This window comes from Xyrauchen texanus, chromosome 26, assembly GCF_025860055.1.
Source record: "Xyrauchen texanus isolate HMW12.3.18 chromosome 26, RBS_HiC_50CHRs, whole genome shotgun sequence".
NCBI lineage: Eukaryota > Metazoa > Chordata > Actinopteri > Cypriniformes > Catostomidae > Xyrauchen > Xyrauchen texanus.
This window is the reverse complement of record NC_068301.1, coordinates 26,143,953-26,162,284: the sequence shown is the minus strand read 5'-3', so window position 1 is coordinate 26,162,284 and position 18,332 is coordinate 26,143,953. Positions and strand designations below refer to the sequence as shown.

Below are 18,332 nucleotides of genomic sequence, written 5' to 3'. Positions count from 1 at the left end.
AGGACCTACTAAGTAGTGGGAATTGGGCATGCCAAATTTGGAGAAAAAGGGGATAAAATGTCATTTAATTGATTTAGTTTACGGTACTGAATCCACAATTCTATGCTCTCACAAAACTTCCAATATTATTGTCACTGGTTACATGTTTCTAAAGTATCCTTTTCAAAAATACATTTAAAATTTTTGTGTATGCTTATCCAGTAAAATAAGGTTTTGCCACAATTGCACACAATTGCGTTGGGCCCTGGACTTGTTTTGCCCACGTGTGAACGGATTAGGGGCCGTTCAAACCAAATGTGTTTTGCATGCATCTGCTCTGTTTTTCCATTGTTTTCTTATGTTTCTATAAGTCCAGGTTCCAAAGAAGTGACTGATACAATGTTTAACATCATTCCGAATTGTTGTGCACCAAGTCAAGTTTCAGCACTTGATAAACAGCAATGTTTCTCTAGTGTGTTGAGGGGCCACCGTGCATTGTATGTTCACTGTTACAATACTGTTACGAATGTTGCCTATGATGCTTACAAAAAATACAACCTTCTGCAAAATGATGAGCAATGCACTGCAATGTCAGAATATAAGGTGAAATTAATATTAGGTGAAATAAATAAGACAGATATACAGTATCTTACTATTGTATACAACAAATCCTCAAAATAATAATAATACTGTGTCATATTATAATGTCAAACTGGTCATTAATAAAAAAAATATGGGTTATAATACTAATAAATATATAATAAAATATATAATAAATTCCGAAATGTTATTGAGTGAAGTAGTAGGTTTTATTATGATTCATGTTATTTTTTCAGTAATCAGACATTACATTTGGCATTATCAGGACTATCAAATATCAGGACCCTTAGCATTATTATACATTATTTTCAGCATTATATACAGTTTAGAATAGTACAATGTGGCAGGGCGGTGGGCGGGGCCGGGTCGTGATCATACACACCCGGTCCCGCCCTCCGCCCTGCCACATACAATCATCAGTAAACGAAGTGCAGATTCACTCTCATGCTAAAAAGTCTCATCCCGGCAGTGCTCACTGTATCACATGTGCTCACGTGATGAGAAACTATCTAAAACACTTAAAACTCGATGGCCAGTGCATGCGCAGACAATGCACACAGACGAGGACCGCGTGCGCGAGTCAAGAAAATCTAGCAAGTCACGCGGCTGTTTTGATGACACAATTTTCATCATCCATACTGTATGCTGAGCAATCAGCAACAATGATGCATGAAGTATACTTTGGAGACAACTAATTTGATTACTCACCTTAAAGCTTAATGGGGCAGTGGTGGCTCAGTGGTTGAGGTTCAGGGTTACTGACCAGAAGGTCGGGGGTTCAAGCCCCAGCACCACCAAAATGCCACTGTTGGGCCCTTGAGCAAGGCACTTAACTCCAGGTTGCTCCGGGGGGATTGTCCCTGTAATAAGTGCACTGTAAGTCGCTTTGGATAAAAGCGTCTGCCAAATGCATAAATGTAATGTAAATGTAAAGTAAAGCTTGACACTGCAAGGAAAAATACAAATTTGTTAAAGCTAACAACCAAACTGTTGAAATCGGTATTGGCACATACATTTTGTCTTGCTGTACCTCTATTTAGTACTATTAATTACAATACAGCACAATAAAAATGGAACATATAATGTAAATTCATGCCCTCTGTAGCCTGTAGTACCTTAAAAATGTGGCGTTCATGCGAAGTACTGTAAAAACAGCAATATACGACAGCGATTGACATCCATGTGAGGCATGTGTACATAAACCAACAATTAAAAAAAAAGTACTGCTGATGGAATGAGTGAATGAACAGCCCCTAAGTCAACACTGTTGTAAAATGGATTGTCGTGGCCTGGAGGGTAGTGATACTCTAATTTTCAATTATATGAAAATAATAATATATTGACTACTAAAGCCACTTTTATACTGCCTAATCAATGCTTTTCTCCTATGCCACAATAATGTAGTCTTAGAATTATCTTTATTTGGGCTTTTCTCAGCTAATATTGATATTGAATTTGTGTTATTCACAAAAGAAGATGAGCATCAAAACAGAATGTAATATATTATATTTTTTAAGCTTAATAAAGGAGACTCGGCATGTAAATCCATAAAAAGCAGCAACATGTTTGTCTGTGGCTTTGTAAGTCAGCCCACTGAAGTCATGAGTACATGTGAGATTATTGTAAGAGGCCAGTTATCTCCAGCATGACCGCACACCAGGGGAAGGGGCAAATGATACACAGGGTGATCTTGATGTGTCACTTTATGCATGCTCTACAGAAGCTTTTTTTTTCTTACCAGAACCACTCATTTCTTCCCAGCACCACTCATTTAGTTCAATTAAATTTGCTCTGTTTATGTGAATGAACCAGACACTTCCTCCTCGGCATGGAAGCTAGTTCTATTTAAGCAGTGTAGAGTGAGTGAGTGGAGTCAACAAAACAACAATCAAACAAACCTCGCTGTTATCCTGAGAATATTAGTGGTATTGGCGTAGTGGGCTAAAGCGCATAACTGTCTATCAGAAGGTCGCTGGTTCGATCCCCACAGCCACCACTATTGTGCCCTTGAGCAAGGCACCTAACTCCAGGTTGCTCTGGGGGATTGTCCCTGTAATAAATGCACTGTAAGTCGCTTTGGATAAAAGCGTCTGCCAAATGCATAAAATGTAAATGTAAAATTACTATTGCCCCCTCATTTGATAACAGAGCAAGCAATGTCTGGGACCAGACATGTCATGACATGACAAACATGTCTGACATGCCACATTATCAGCTCCACATAAAACGGACAGAAGCAGAGACTTAACATTTCAGAATTACATTTGAGTAACTCAGTGAGATATTGGTCATACATACATATTTGCTTTTGTATTGTTGAAGCATAAACCCTTCAATATACACTCACTTTGAGGTTTCTAGAATAATGAATATTTATCATATTTAAAATAAATTTTATTATTTCAATATGTTTAATGGCATCACATTTATTTAACACAGTTACAGTACTTAACGCTTTTACCTAATTTGTTCTCTGTGAAATGAACATGCACCCATTAATGTTTTGGTACTTATTTAGTGCTGGAACACTAAGCCTCTTTGTGTTTCTGTAGATTAGTATCTAGTATGCAAAACTCCTCTCATCAAAGTTATCTTGTAACTCGAGGAATTATTTGAGCCTGTGTAGATTTGCTCTTCACAGAAATATCTCATAATGTCATCAGGAAGCTGTCTTCTGTTGGTGAATTCCAAAATTTGAATGGGCTTTTATCATTTGCTTATCTGACTGACTAGGTTACAGTTTAGTCAAAGTAACATCCTTAGTAATCATTCTCTCTCTGTCTCTGACGGGCTATCAGTTGTGACGATTTACAGCATCTCTGTATAAAATATTGAAATATAGAGATTCCAAAGTCAAACACAACATTAGACATACTACACACAATGTCCTTTACAGGATCTGTGATTTCAAAACAACCCCAGTCTACCTTTTACAGTTTTCACATCAAATGACTGAATTTTACATTTGGCATTATGTATGCGTCATATAAAGGCATTCAACAGATTAAGCCAATATTCCAGTTTCCAGAAATCTGAAAGAGACATCTGGCATATGACTGTATCAATCAGAGTTCTGTCTCATATAACAGGGTTTTACTGGGTCAAAAATGGTATTCGGTGGTCAGTGACGAATGCAGTCATCCACATGCTCGAAGTTGGTTTATTATACAATTGCATTTAATTAATATATAACATGATTTAATTTCATGTTTACATTGGATATGAGCTATTTTTAATCAAACTAAACTTATTTAATTAACACCTTATTTCTATCATTTATTTCAAGTTGCATCACTCTGAGCACACTAGCGGGAAAACCAGGCTTCAGTCACGCTGCACAAACGCATGATAAATATTTAGCACGTACAAAGTGCTGAACACAAGATGAATATAATTAATTTTGTTTTGGCAACCCAGCAAACACTGTATTCGGAATATCAAATTAAACCCCATATTGATTTATATCAGTGCATGCTCAAATTGAGGTATTTCAGAGACGAAGATAGTTGAAGCTTCAAAAGAATCGATAAATACTCAAAAGAGTAAGGAAGAAACTGAATATTTTTGTCATCATTTTTCAAGCATCATTTTTGAATTAGAATTAATTTGTTGATAAAATTACAAAAAAGCATCATATAAATGGCCAGAGTGAGCATCTCTTATACACTGATCAGCCACAACATTAAAACCACTGACAGGTGAAATTAATAACATAGATTATCTCATTACAATTGCACCTGTCAAGGAATGGGATATATTAGGCAGCAAGTGAACAGTGAGTTCTTGAATTTCATGTTTTGGAAGCCGGAAAAATGGGCAAGAGTAAGGATCTGAGCGACTTTGACAAGGGCCGAATTGTGATGGCTAGATGACTGGGTCAGAGCATCTCCAAAACGGGAGGTCTTGTAGGTGTTCCTGGTATACAGTGGTTAGTACCTACCAAAAGTGGTCCAAGGAATGGCAACCTGTGAACTGGCGACAGGGTCAAGGGCATCCAAGGCTCATTGATATGCATGGGGAGCAAACGCTAGCCCATCTGGTCCGATCCCACAGAAGAGCTACTGTAGCATAAATAGCTGAAAACTTAATGTTGTCATGACAGAAAGGTGTCAGAACACACAGTGCATCGCAGCTTGATGAATATGGGGTTGCGTAGCTGCAGAGCGGTCAGAGTGCCCATGCTGACCCCTGTGCACCACCGAAAGTGCCTACAAAGGGCATGTGAGCGTCAGAACTGGACCATGGAGCAATGGAAGAAAGTGGCCTGGTCTGATGCATTTTCATTTAGATCATGTGGACGGATGGGTTTGTGTGTACCGTTTACCTGGGGAAAAGATGGCAGCAGAATACATTATGGGAAGAAGGCAGGCCGCCGGATGCAGTGTGATGCTCTGGGCAATGTTCTGCTGAGAAACCTTGGGTCCTGGCATTCATGTGGATGTTACTACCAACCTAAAGATTGTTGCAGACCACGTACATCTCTTCATGGCAATGGTATTCCCTGATGGCAGTGGCCGCTTTCATCAGGATAATGCGCCCTGTCACACTGCAAAAATTGATCAGGAATGGTTTGAGGAACTTGACAAAGAGTTCAATGTGTTGACTTGGCCTCCAAATTCCCCAGACGTAAATCCGACTGAGCATCTATGGGATGTGTTGGACAAAGAAGTCCAATCCACGGAGGTTCAACCTCGCAACTTACAAGACTTGAAGGATCTGCTGCTAATGCCTTTGTGTCAGATAACCCAGGACACCTTAAGAGGTCTTGTGGAGTCCATGCCTCGATGGGTCAGAGCTGTTTTGGCGGAACGAGGGGGACCTACACGATATTATGCAGGTGATTTTAATGTTGTGGTGGCTCCTCAAGAGAATGGCAGGAAAATAAGTTTTTTTCAGAACATGCTGATGACATGCATTACACAGGAATCTTCCATTAGCACTGGAGCATGTAAATGTATTTATCAGAATTAAAGGGATAGTTTACCCAAAAATGAAAGTTCCTCATCATTTACTCACCCTCATGCCATCCTAGATGTGAATTAATTTCTGTCTTCTGCTGAACAAAAATTAAGATTTTAAGAAGAACATTTCAGATCTGTAGGTCCATACAATGCAAGTGAATGGTGACCAGAATGTTGAAGGTCCAAAAATCACAAAAAAGCAGCATAAAAGTAATCCATAAGACTCCAGTGGTTTAATCAATGTCTTCTGAAGTGATCCATCAATTTTGGGTGAGATCAGTCCAAAATATAACTCCCTTTTCACTGTACATCTTGCCATTGCAGTCTCTAGGCACGACCATTATTTCAAGCTTGATTACACTTCCTAGGGTTTGATGCATAGACAGAGCACTAGATGGTGTTAGAGTCATCATTATCGCCAAGGAGACTGCTGATGTCAAGATTTATAGCAGAAAAAAAGTGATATTTTTTTCTGTTTTCATGCAAAACCAACTGAATTGCTTCTGAAGACATTGCTTAAACCACTTTCATGCTGCCTTTATGTGCTTTTTGGAGCTTCAAAGTCTTGGTAAACCATTAACTTGTATTGTAAGGACCCACAGAGCTGAAAAGATCTCCTAAAAATCTTTGTTTGGGATGCATAAGAGTGAGTAAATGATGAGAGAATTTTCATTTTGGGTGAACCAACCCTTTAAGGCTTAACCAGAATATGAGCCTTAATTGGAAAATGATGTGCATGTAAACATGTCAATGAAAATCAACAATGAATTACCAAAAGATCAATAATTTCAAAAGCTTTTAAAAAATGACTTACCGTATGTATAAAAGTGTACAGTCAATGCAAAGGTAAAGTAAATCAATAGCTCATCAACACCATTAAATCATTCTTAATGAGTATTCTTTTTCTCAAGTAGTTCTATTGCCAACTAACTTGTTAATTAATTATATGATATTACAGATTTATTACCTGTGACTCATAGATAGATTAAACTGCTGATTAAACAGACCACTTGAGTAATATGAGAGTACTCTGTCATTTGAAGTAGCATTTCAGATTTAAAAGTATTCAGGTTTTTTAATGGATCTGCATTTGCTATAAAAAAAAAATTATTTGAATCTCAGTCTACAAACTTTTTCTTGAGTTTGAGTGTAAGTGTAAAAACACAGAATTTTAAATAAATCTGAGCACATCCTGTTTCCTTGACTACAGATATACTCAGGTCGCTGACATAACCTATCACTGACCTTCTTTATGTTTGTTCTCCACTTTTACTGTTTAAAAAAAAACACTGAGAGAGAACGAAAGCACCTGAGATTGTTGCATTCTTGTTTGTTCCTCAATGATCAAAAACAGAACATCTGGTTCTATTCAACTTGCAGGCATTGAATGGCACATCTTGCCTTCTGCTGCTGTGTATCTTAGCAATGAAGTGATACGCAGTGGCTAGTGCTGAACAATAACATTAAGCCCAACAATCCTATAAGGAATATCCATTTATGGGGATTTATATTCCATTAGGGCATGGTACCCCATTTGTGTCCTATTAGGCAGGATTTAGCTTCCCCCCAATTGAGAAGAGACCTACAGACGAAGTGTCCCTGGTAATGCATACCAGCCACAGCTGTAGAAACATCCCTAAATCCAATCAGACTTCTTCTGAATAGGAAAAACAGCTTCAAACTGCACAGTTCAAACTAGTTCTCAGCTCTGTTCCGTTAAAGTTTCCAACCCTTTGAGGAAAACTTAGATCTTCCACTCCCACCCTTTCTTTTGACATTCATGAGCAAAACTCTATAAAGCCCTAGAGCTGTGGTAAATGATATCTCCAAAATTCAAAAGCCTTCTTCCACTGGTGCTCATCTGCATTGGTTTTGAGAAACACCCCTAAGGCCAGAACAAAGTCCAACCTTCTAACAAAAGAAAACTTTAAATGACAATGCGCTGTGGTCATCTAAGAATACCAAACTGTGAAATCTGGGTTCTGCGATGTGGAACCTTGAAGGAATGGTTCACTGGAAATTAAAATTCTGTCATGAATTTTCAGTTTTGGGTGAACGTATCACTTTATAATAACAATTAATCTGGGGAAATTCCAATGTTAAGTACAGGTGCAGACACTGTGATTATAAAGAATGCCATTGCTGTCTGCAAAGCAGTGAGTGCCAGTGCAAAGCATGGAACACAACCTGAAGCTACACTCAGCTAACCAGGAAAATACTATCTGTCTAATAAACGTGCAGGGCTAGGCTTTCTGTCAAGCGCAACACTTTGTCTGACCTCAATCAAACTGTTTTTGTTTCTAGATGCTTCTTTGATCTGGGGAAACCAATGGATTTAAGACAATACATCGTGATCACTTAAACCTGCTATGTTGTCTGCGTACAGAGCTGTCATGTTGCTGTTATGTCGCAATGGCCTTTATTTGTGCTGAGAGGGAACATTTTCAGTTTGCTGACTTGCTGATAACCATCTGGCAGATAATCTTATTAACCATAATGATGAGTTATTCGCGATATGTGTTTAGCCTTTATTACATACCTCATGGAACAAACCATGGACAATAACCAATCATTCTTAGCAGGAAATATTAAACACAATAAAAGTAAAAGATCAATTACAAACAATGAGTATGCAAGAGAGAAAAGATACAGTTCAGGAAGCGCATGCTGTCTATTTTGTATTTAACACATTTAATCAAATCTAGTACTTATTACACAGATCAATTTCATTTGCCTTTGATTCTTCGCTGTCTTGTAATAATGCTTGTGTTACCAGATCAGGTCTGTAAGATTACAGATTTAAACTTTGTTAGCTAGTTATGAAAGTCAAATGAAACCTTATTGTAGTGTTACATTAAAGGATGAGTATGCTAATATATATTCATATATAAATATTATACTCATATAGGCCTTGATATATATATATATACACAGTATATGTGCTCCTCTCTCACATGCTGCGGCATATAAAGCTTTGACAGAAGTTTTGTGTACTGTACTACGTAATGGCAATCTTAATGTGTTCTTATTACAGAGATGACTTTTCCAGTCATGTAGTGGGCTGTGTTGTTATTAGAGCGCTTACCTGAGACGAGCATCCGTAGATCAGCTGTTTCTCCAATTGCGAGTTTATATGATGCGAGCAGGTTCCGTAAGCACAAAACAGCACTCGCGCTCAAACAAATGACCCGAGCAACATGCCGTATTTCAAATATAATAAAGAAAAGACTGCGATGTTGGTTTCTGTGAAGCTTGAGAGCTGCAGTGCGCACAGTGTGCCAGACACAACACACCGGTCCGGTAGGCTACTGCTGTGACTCCCTCCAGCCCCCTCTCTGTCCTCCGCTGCACTTCAAACATGAGGAGGGGTGGAGTGACAGATCGCAGCACCGCAGTGTGTCACGGGATGTGTAGTTTTGCTTTCGCAATGTCGTTATGCCTCTGCAACAAAGCATGCTGGGTGTTTTCAGGTGGCTGCTTTTACAGATGTTTTTTAAATAATCCTTTTTTATTTTTAGTCAGAGAAAAATCTTTCTCGTGATGGGGTATACTTATAAACCTAATGAAAATCGCAAAAGATTGTGAAAAGGATGGATGGGAATGAGATTTGTAATATATATTTTTTACACAGTCATTGATGTTTATTATGTATTTTCTTCAATATATATATATATATATATATATATATATATATATATATATATATATATATATATATATATATACACACACACACAGTTGCACTTTACAAATATTGCCTGAGGGTCTTTAAAGGATCTTCCTAGTATTTAGCCATTCTTAATGCTATATACACACACACCAATCAGCCTCAACTTTAAAACTACCTGCTAATATTGTGTAGATCCCCCTCATGCCACCAAAGCAGCAGCAACCCGCATCTCAGAATAGCATTCTGAGTTATATTCTTCTCACTACAACTGTACAGAGCGGTTATCTGAGTTAGACTTTGTCAGTTCAAATCAGTCTGATCTCTCTCATCAACATAGTGTTTTCATCCACAGAACTGCAGCTCACTGGATGTTTTTTGTTTTTGGCACCATTCTGAGTAAAAATTTTTGACTGTGTGTGAAAATCCCAGGAGATACTCAATCCAGCCCATCTGGCACCAACAATCATGCCACTCTCCAAATCATTGAGATCACATTTTCCCTATTCTGATGGTTGATGTGAACATTAATTGAAGCTCCTGACCTGTATCTGAATGATTTGAGTATTTCTGTAACTGCTGATCTCCTAGGATTTTTATACACAACAGTCACTAGAATTTATTCAGAATGATGCCAAAAAAACTTAAAAATAAAAATCCAGCGAGCGTCAGTTCTGTGGACTTTGTTGATGAGAGAGGTCAACAGAAAACATCCAGACTAGTTTGAACTGACAAAGTCTACGGTAACTCAGATAACCACTCTGTACAATTGTGGTGAGAAGACTATCATTTCAGAATGCTATTCTGAGATGTGGGTTGGCGTTGTTTTGGCAGCATGGGGGGACCTACACAATATTAGGCAGGTGGTTTTAATGTTGTGGCTAATTGGTGTATACATATAGAGTGCTGTCAGTCGATTACAAATTTTATTTGCGATTGAACGTATAATTTTTTGTAGTTAAGTGTGATTAATCACAGATTTTGAAAGTGCTGAAATTTGACACTATATATGCTTATTTTCTTGTCAAAATGCATTTTATTTACATCTTAGGAAAGAAAACAATACAATATGTAACAATATAATGCTTTATTAACATTTTCCAAGCAAAGCCTTCCAGAAGAAATGCACTAATATATCACCAAATCAAGTAGCATTAAATGTTTCCAAAAGTTTAAGTGGGAGGTTAAATTGAAAGAACTAGTTTACCCATCGGTTGCATTTTCATTGCAATGCACATTAAATCTCTTAAACTCTCATCATCCGCAATGTTAATCTGCCTGTAGACTGTGGCTATCTACTTTGTTACAGCAAACATGAAGCTGTGTTAATGATTTGCATCAGAGCGTCAACACCAGCGGCAAGTTTTGAACTCACCATGAAAAGTGCTTCCAGACAAAAATGTCTCGTTCTGTTTTGGTGATAGTTAAGACTTGACTCTGTGGTAATTAAAATGTGCTATACAAGTCCCATCTGAGCTAGTTTTGTACATCATACAGAGCCAAGAGCTCCTTACTCCATAATTTTATCACTGACAGTCCATATATTTATAAGTACATAAGTTTTGCAATTTTGGTACAGTGGGTCTCTGAGGCTTAAATACTAATAATAATTTCAAATATTATAATTTTGATAAACTCAAATTCTGAAAACATAAAATGAAAAATAAAAATATCAGTTTATCCAGTTTAATGGATTCCTATTTGATCCCATTATCATATTTTAGGATTTTTCTTTTAAATCAAATTATGCAATTAGCTATCCTTTTTTTTTTTTTTTTTAAACAATAGTTTTTTTTTAACACAGACCTTAAACATGCCATACTGAAAAGCTGACTATAATTCTGGCTATAATTTAGTTCAACTGAAAATATAACATTTATGGTAAAATAAATTACAAAATATTTTAATTATGGCAGAACCTTAAAAGTGTCACCAGATTATCTGCCCATTTTCTTTTTATTCACTATACAATGGCAAATACTAAAAACTCAGGAATACAGTTTAAATTTACACAAATCTACAATTTGCAATGCACTACCCAGCGAACCTTAGGAACAGTATGCAATGTAATTGATATTACTGAGAATTTCAGTGGCATGTCCCACCCTGCTGAGCTACACAGCACTTGCTTTCTAAATTGAGTACTCAGCTTGGTCTCTAACTTCCTGGTGAGCACACAAAATTATACAAACAGTAGGCACTGACAGCAATTCTAAAATAGAACTTTCAAACCATATTCTGAAATACTGACCTTATCCCTTGAGGGTTCCCCCTCATTGTTTTGTGATAAAAAAAAATTGTGATTTAAATTAAGTTATTCCCTGTAGAATTTACTGTCATTGTTTCAGTAAGGAAGAGAGAAACTGTTTTTAGAAGAGAAGGAATATAGGAAGTTCACACTTCAAGCTTGCTGTCTAAATATAGATCTAATTTGTTTTGTTGTTCAGGCTTCTTTGGTTATCTGAACTTAAGAGAACTGGGTGTTGTCGAAACACCACTGCAAGTGTACGTGGCAGGAAACTTTTAACAACTTTTCACACCATCAAAAATAGTCCACTTATTAGTTCCTCAAAACATTATGATTTGATATGATAGAAACTGCACTATAAATGTTGGAAATTGTTAGCACATTTCTCTTGAAGTGCTGACTTGTGCTTGTATTTATTTAGCAATAGAAGTGCTCCACAATGTTATAATAATAATAAATTAATAATGCTAAGGCACAAAATCTTGATGTTTTTCAAGATACTTCTCAAGCTGTATAGGCCTTTTTATATAGGCCTTTTAAGACTGTACACAACTTTGCCAGCCAAAGGATTTGTATCAAAATTATTTCTATACATCAATTTGTTTTTAAAAAAAAAAAGTTATCTGCAATAGTTTAAATATTGTACTACATTTAATTCAGACTGCTCAATACTATGAGTATATTTGCAATATTCGTAACTTAGGGGTCTTGTGATCTACTTGAGAAATATAGTTCTTAACATTACATTTTACATATAACTGTAAAAGATAATATGGTATGTTAAGCATCCATTCAAAAAAATATTGGAAGCATGTTAACCAAAAGTCCAAAACAAACAAATAAAATGAATCTCAGTAGTTAATATACGGTGTAGACCTTATCTGTGCGTAAGGGAAAGGAAAAAGTGTACAAGCTGAATCTATGGAACTGTCTTTAGTCAGGGCTGCCAACTTTTGAGTTAAGTTTGGAGTACGAGTTCATCTTGGCATGGGATTGGTCTGAATAACTCGCTTCTATCTGCTCTGTCTTGTCTGTCCGTGCGCTTTCAGTGTCCTCTTTGCTCTGCGACGTTATCACTGTGTGAGAAAGAGACGTGTAGCGTAAGAGCGTGAGAACAGTGTAAATTGTGTGAGTCTCACGCTCAATGCGTGAACGTTGGCAGTCAACTAAAAACTAAAAGCTTTCAAAAGTCTGCCTCAAAAAGTGGGGTATCTCATTTTACATTATTAACTCACGCCATCTACTGGATAAGTTGCTTATTTCGACAATAAAACGCTTTTGGAAATTATTCAAATCGTAGGCCTAATGTTACATGTATACGCGTTTTGTCGGAAATTTTACGGAAATTTTCAATATGTTGTATTTATTTTTTATATATATATATTTAGCTATTAGTTCTACAAACGAGGCAGTGTCCAGTGTGTTTTCTCGCAAATACTCAATCCAGCGCAGTCATGATGACTGACAGTGATTCATACTGTCCTTACAACTCATTTAATTAAGCTAATTTAACACATTTGATTTGAAACAAATAAGCACCAATACATTGATATTTTTTATTTTATAAGAATAAAAGTTTATGTTGGCAATCCCGTGCTGCATACGTCATCAGCAGGTCAAGGGTAATTTAGAGCAAGATGGCCGCGTCCATGGGAGAAGTGGTGTTTAAGACGGTTAAAAAAATGATTGTACAGTTTTGCCCCTTTGAATCTAATGTCCGCTCTACAAGCTAAGAACACTATATATACCTTGATTCACTTTAAATGATGGTCTGGAATGTTGAACGGTCCTGTATGAAAACGTACATTTGTTAACAGTGTGCAGCCTTTAGTCGTCCTTTAATATCAGTCAGATATCCGAAGTGTATGGTAAGATATTTCATGTATTTATTTAGATAAAACTGTACGTTTCTCCGTACTTTGCAGTTCTGGACACTTGGACTGTTCTCCAGTCCAGATTGAGAAGGATATTGCTGCAAGCAAAGCAAATCGCCATTGAAGATATAGGGAGCCCCTAACCAAATCCTTTCCCTAACCTTAACTGTGAGTGACACAGAGAGAGATTCTGCCCTCAAATCTGCAGCTATACCTACTTGTCCAGATTTGACATATAACTTCATACCAGAGTGAACTATTGTGGGCTGGCCATTGTCACATTGTACAGCTAAAATAAGTGAATTTACTACCCTGCTTTTAACATGGCTTAGTAGGTATTTTAATGATGCTCTAGCCAACTCTGGCGCCCCTCTCAGTTGAAAGGTGTTGTCTCACCTCAGTTTAAATAATGTCTCTGTTATCATTTGCCATAAATGTACTCCCGAAGGTTGGTGAAAGTATTAGAATTTGTCTTCACTCTGTCATTTAAAGACAAAGTGTCCACTCCTTGTACATGACATCTTTATTATGAGCCGCTACTTTCTCTGTAATGACAGGGATTCCTGTCTGATATTCCTCAGGTGTGTCTTTTAATATGTTGCATATCAAAAGTGTTTTCAATGAAATCTTCATAAGTCTTATGTTAGCCGCACTGCATAACTGTCAGGTCCATATTAACAAGCAATACATTCCTTCGTGTTCTTTCACATCTTATGTCTGCTCCTGTCCCACAGAGATTTTCTCGTCATGGTTAAGTCTGAAAAGGCCACATCCACAAATATGAATTGTGAAATTATAACAGGAGTAAAGCATGGCCGGTCAGACCCTATGATTGACATTATATTCAGTATAATGCATAGTGTGGTCTTTTGCAGTGGATTGAGAGAGGGTGGTGATGAAAGGATCCAAACTAACCACTCAAGAAATGCTCCCAGCGCTCCAGACCCGCTGGAATGCTAAAGCAGGGGACAAGAAGTAGCCTATTTTTGTGTGTTTCTGTTGTGTATTTATGTACGTAAACAATAAAATGTATATGTCTTTATATGATTTTTGGTCATTTTTGTCCTCATGGTTTTAGTGGGATTCTTATGAAACTAACTAGGCCTGACCCTTCTTATGCACTATCCTGATCAGTTTAAGTGACAAACACTTATATGAACATGGGAATCTAATTAGACCTAACAAAACAAAACATGAATTTTTGTTGTCATTTGGTGCTGAAATATTTATTGGAGGTTTTTTTTAATTAACATTATTAACATATGTTAAAACATATGGTCCAAGTCCATATGTTATTTTATTTTTTTTAATCTAGTGACCAGAATACTAATCAGGCTCTTTTGACTTGGACCAGTTAGCAATCACCTAGCAACCACACAGAAGACTTTAGCAACATCCTAATCAACCAAACATTGTGGTGGACAAGGAGCACTCAAATGTTCCTCAAAAAATTTACAACTACAAATATAGCTGTGCATTATTATTCTTTATGGTCATAGAATCTGATAAGGGAAATTAAGAGTTATTGTGTATATTCATGGCTAAAAGTGCGTTATTACACATGTACTAACTCATTTTATTGTATATGCACTTATATGAGTTATTTCATGGCTAAAGGTGCATTATTACATGCTGGATAATTGTACGTACCCTATTATTAAAGTATACGTGTCTGTAGTCATGGCTAAAAGTATGTTATTACACATATATGAACCTATTTTATTATGTCTATGCTAATACCCAGCAAACACAGAACATTCCCCTAATGTTCGAATTTGGTTCCCGTCAGGTAATTTTTTAGGAACCAATTACGAACATTCTATTTAGGTTCTATTTTTGTAACCCTAAATTAGCGTTCCCAGAACATTGCAGGGAGATTTTTGTGTGACAACATAATAAGAACCAACACAGAATGTTCTCTAATGGTTATTTTAGGTTTTATTGTTTTTAAACCATAAAATAACCTTCCCAGAACATTGCTGTTTTTTTGTGTGACAAACTAAATAGACTCACAGAACGTTCTCTAATGTTTTTTTGTCATTTGTTTTTTTTTTCCAGTAATTTTTAATTTTTTTTTACCATAAACTAACCTATCCAGAACGATGGGGTAAAGCAGACAGTGAGGGAATATTTTTTCAGTTTATCTATTTACTATTATTTTATTATTATTCATTCAGTGCCACATTTCTGCACTTTAATTACATAATTAACATTGCCAATTAATAAACTTTACAATTTTTCATTGCTTTTTTTTTTTTTTTTTTTTCTTTTCAATTTCCAATGCACTCTAAGTGTTCTGGTGGTGTAGTGACCCACCCCAATCCGGGTGTTGGAGGAGGAATCTCAGTTGCCTCCATGTCTGAGACCGTCAATCCATGCATCTTATCACGTGGCTTATTGATTGTGTTACCACAGAGATGTAGCGCATGTGGAGGCACACGCTATTCTCCATGGCATCCACGCACATCTCACTACGTGCCCCATTGAGGGCAATAACCACATTATAGTGACCATGAGGAGGTTATCCCATGTGACTCTACCCTCCCTAGCAACTGGTCCAAATTTGTTGCTCAGGAGACCTGGCTGGATTCACTCAGCATGCCCTGGATTCGAACTCGCCACTCCAGGAGTGGAATGTCAATAATAGCTGAGCTGCCCAGGCGTTGCTTTTTTGTTATTATTAGTTTTTTCCAAAAGGTTATACAATTCAAAGTAATTAATCAAATGAAAGAATTTAGGTTTACAGCGAGCCTATGCTTTCTTGTGTATGTGGTATTTTCCAGTAAAACTATAAACTGGTTGGTACTATTTTGTGCTTTACATTCCAGAATATCATCTGCAAAATGTATTTTCAGTTAGGAAAGTCCCATAGTTTGTCAAACACTTCTTTTTGTCACACTTTATATTAGGAGCCCTTAACTACTGTGTACTAACATTAAATACATACAAGACTATGTATATACTGTGTAACTACATGCTGTTCTGCAAAATTCCCACATTTGCTGCTACTGAGGTTGAGGTACGGGGCAGGTTTAGGAGTAAGGGTATGTTTAGGATTAAGGGTTAGAGTTCGGTTTTGGGGTAACGGTATGGTTAGGGGTAAAGTTAACAGTGTAACTACAAATGCAATTAAATGCAAGTACTTTAAATGTAATTACAATACAACAACATGTATGTACATAATAAGTACATTGTATCAAATGATTAAGTACATAAGGTCACCTAATATACAGTGGGTCCCTTCATTCTAAAATGAGTCAGTCTATCTGAATGACCACTTGTGATTGTTATCCTCTGGCCCAGTAAGTGATTTGTGGTCCAAAAAATGCGAACCCTCCCCTAATTCTGAATTGCGTTTTGGGAGTAGAAGGTTAAGGGTCTCTACGAAAGTGACGTTTCATGATTCTATTGGCTTGCGTGATCATGCACGTGCTGGAGAAATGGTTGAAAAATGCTGCAGTCTTTCAGCGGAAAATCAGATTAAACTTGCGCTGTGAACTTAAAGTTTGTTGAAACGGAACGTTATCATTAGGAAAAATGGTTGATAAATTCGTGGGAACATGGAAGATGACCACCAGCGAAAACTTTGACGAGTACATGAAGGCAATAGGTATGCTTTGAATAATTAAGACCGCTACCAAGAATTCAAATCAAAGTTTAATAATAATACTAATAACGAAAATGCATAGCTGTTTACGACTATATAAAGCTGCATGTTATTGTAATAATAAAAAAAGAACGTTTCTAGAACGTTAGGAATTGGTTCCCGAAGAACCATCCAAACGTTCTGTGTTTGCTGAGGTTTGCTTTTACATGGCTTATGTGCACAACAGTGTTGCCAAAAAGTTATCAAAAATCTGACATGGTTTTAACATGTGATTTGTTAATTTCACATGAAACAGATTTTAATATGAGGCTTTTTGGCCATGGTTGTGGTGATAAAGATGTTTATTTTCCATTTTCAGGTGTGGGTTTCGCTACTCGTCAGGTGGGAAACAGAACCAAACCGAATCTGGTCGTGTGTCTGGATGATGAAGGGTTCATATGCATGAAATCACAGAGCGCCTTCAAAACTACGGAGATGAAATTCAAACTGAACGAGTCATTCGAGGAGACCACTGCAGATGATAGAAAGACTACGGTTTGTAATGGCATAACTGGAATATCCTCAACGGTATTGAAGCTCTTTAACATAATAAGTTAACGGATTCCTCTCTTATTTTTATCTCCAGACCGTCGTGACCATTGAGAATGGCAAACTTGTGCAAAAACAGAACTGGGATGGCAAAGAGTCCACGATAGAGAGGGAGGTGACAGATGGAAAATTAGTAGCTGTAAGTATGCTATTTCATTTTAAAATAAGAAATTGTAAATAACTTCGTAATAGTTTCATTAATAAAAAAATAACATAGACATATTATAGTACATTTGTGAATTTTGATTCTTTTATTTTCATATTAATATTTGAATGAACATGTTTGTACTCAAGTTTGATTATTTATTTATTTTTACCATCTTTTTTTTGCCAGAAATGCACTATGGGCGATGTTGTGGCTGTACGGACATATGTGAAGGAGGCATGAGGTTATCCATTCTGGATTTGAAGATGCCAGGCTCAGTTCAATGAGCAAAAAGCCAAAGTGACACATTATTGCTTTTACCAAAAATCTAATTTTGTTTTTGACACCAAAGCAAATGTGGGCTGACCATTTTAAAATGCATTTATTATAAGTCTTCATGGTGCTTTGAATAAAGTTGTTTTTATTTGCTTTCAGATGAGTTGTGGTTTGTTGATCCTTGTTGCTTTAAGGTCGGCTTAGTCAAAATAAAAGTGTTAACGTTTTTTTTTAAAATTAAGCCATAGGCTTACTGTAGCTTCCAATCACAGTAATGTGAATCCTACATGTGCACAATACTAAATATATCACATAAGAGGAGGGCTCAAAGATATTGCCAACAAAGACTAAATAATACAGAATGATACTTTGTTGACAGAGCTGTCA

At 36.7% G+C, this 18,332-nt stretch overlaps 2 protein-coding genes across 5 annotated transcripts in view; one reads left to right on the top strand and one right to left on the bottom strand.

The window, feature by feature from the left end:
* LOC127620386 (phosphoprotein associated with glycosphingolipid-enriched microdomains 1-like) overlaps positions 1-8,866 on the bottom strand; it is an 80,952-nt gene extending 72,086 nt beyond the window's left edge. For 2 of the 4 annotated variants that reach the window (XM_052093608.1, XM_052093610.1), the window contains exons 1-2: positions 8,626-8,866; positions 1,288-1,439 (exon numbers count right to left, since the gene is read on the bottom strand). The gene's annotated coding sequence lies outside the window, so the exon portion shown is untranslated. The remainder of the gene's footprint in view (positions 1-1,287; positions 1,440-8,625) is intronic. The other 2 variants (XM_052093609.1, XM_052093611.1) reach the window with 1 other exon arrangement.
* Positions 8,867-16,773: 7,907 nt separating this feature from the next.
* On the top strand, positions 16,774-18,103 carry LOC127619808 (fatty acid-binding protein, heart-like). Its single transcript, XM_052092802.1, has 4 exons — positions 16,774-16,939; positions 17,295-17,470; positions 17,562-17,663; positions 17,859-18,103. The coding sequence occupies exons 1-4, from the start codon at positions 16,867-16,869 to the stop codon at positions 17,910-17,912; spliced, it is 405 nt and encodes a 134-aa protein (XP_051948762.1). The 5' UTR covers positions 16,774-16,866; the 3' UTR covers positions 17,913-18,103.
* Positions 18,104-18,332: the final 229 nt, after the last annotated feature.

Bases quoted from the DNA above. Each gene is read 5' to 3' on its own strand.
- LOC127619808 (XM_052092802.1), top strand. From the start codon at position 16,867: ATGGTTGATAAATTCGTGGGAACATGGAAGATGACCACCAGCGAAAAC. The intron at 17,471-17,561 runs GTTTGTAATGGC...TTTTATCTCCAG, and splicing joins CAGATGATAGAAAGACTACG to ACCGTCGTGACCATTGAGAA. The intron at 17,664-17,858 runs GTAAGTATGCTA...TTTTTTTGCCAG, and splicing joins CAGATGGAAAATTAGTAGCT to AAATGCACTATGGGCGATGT.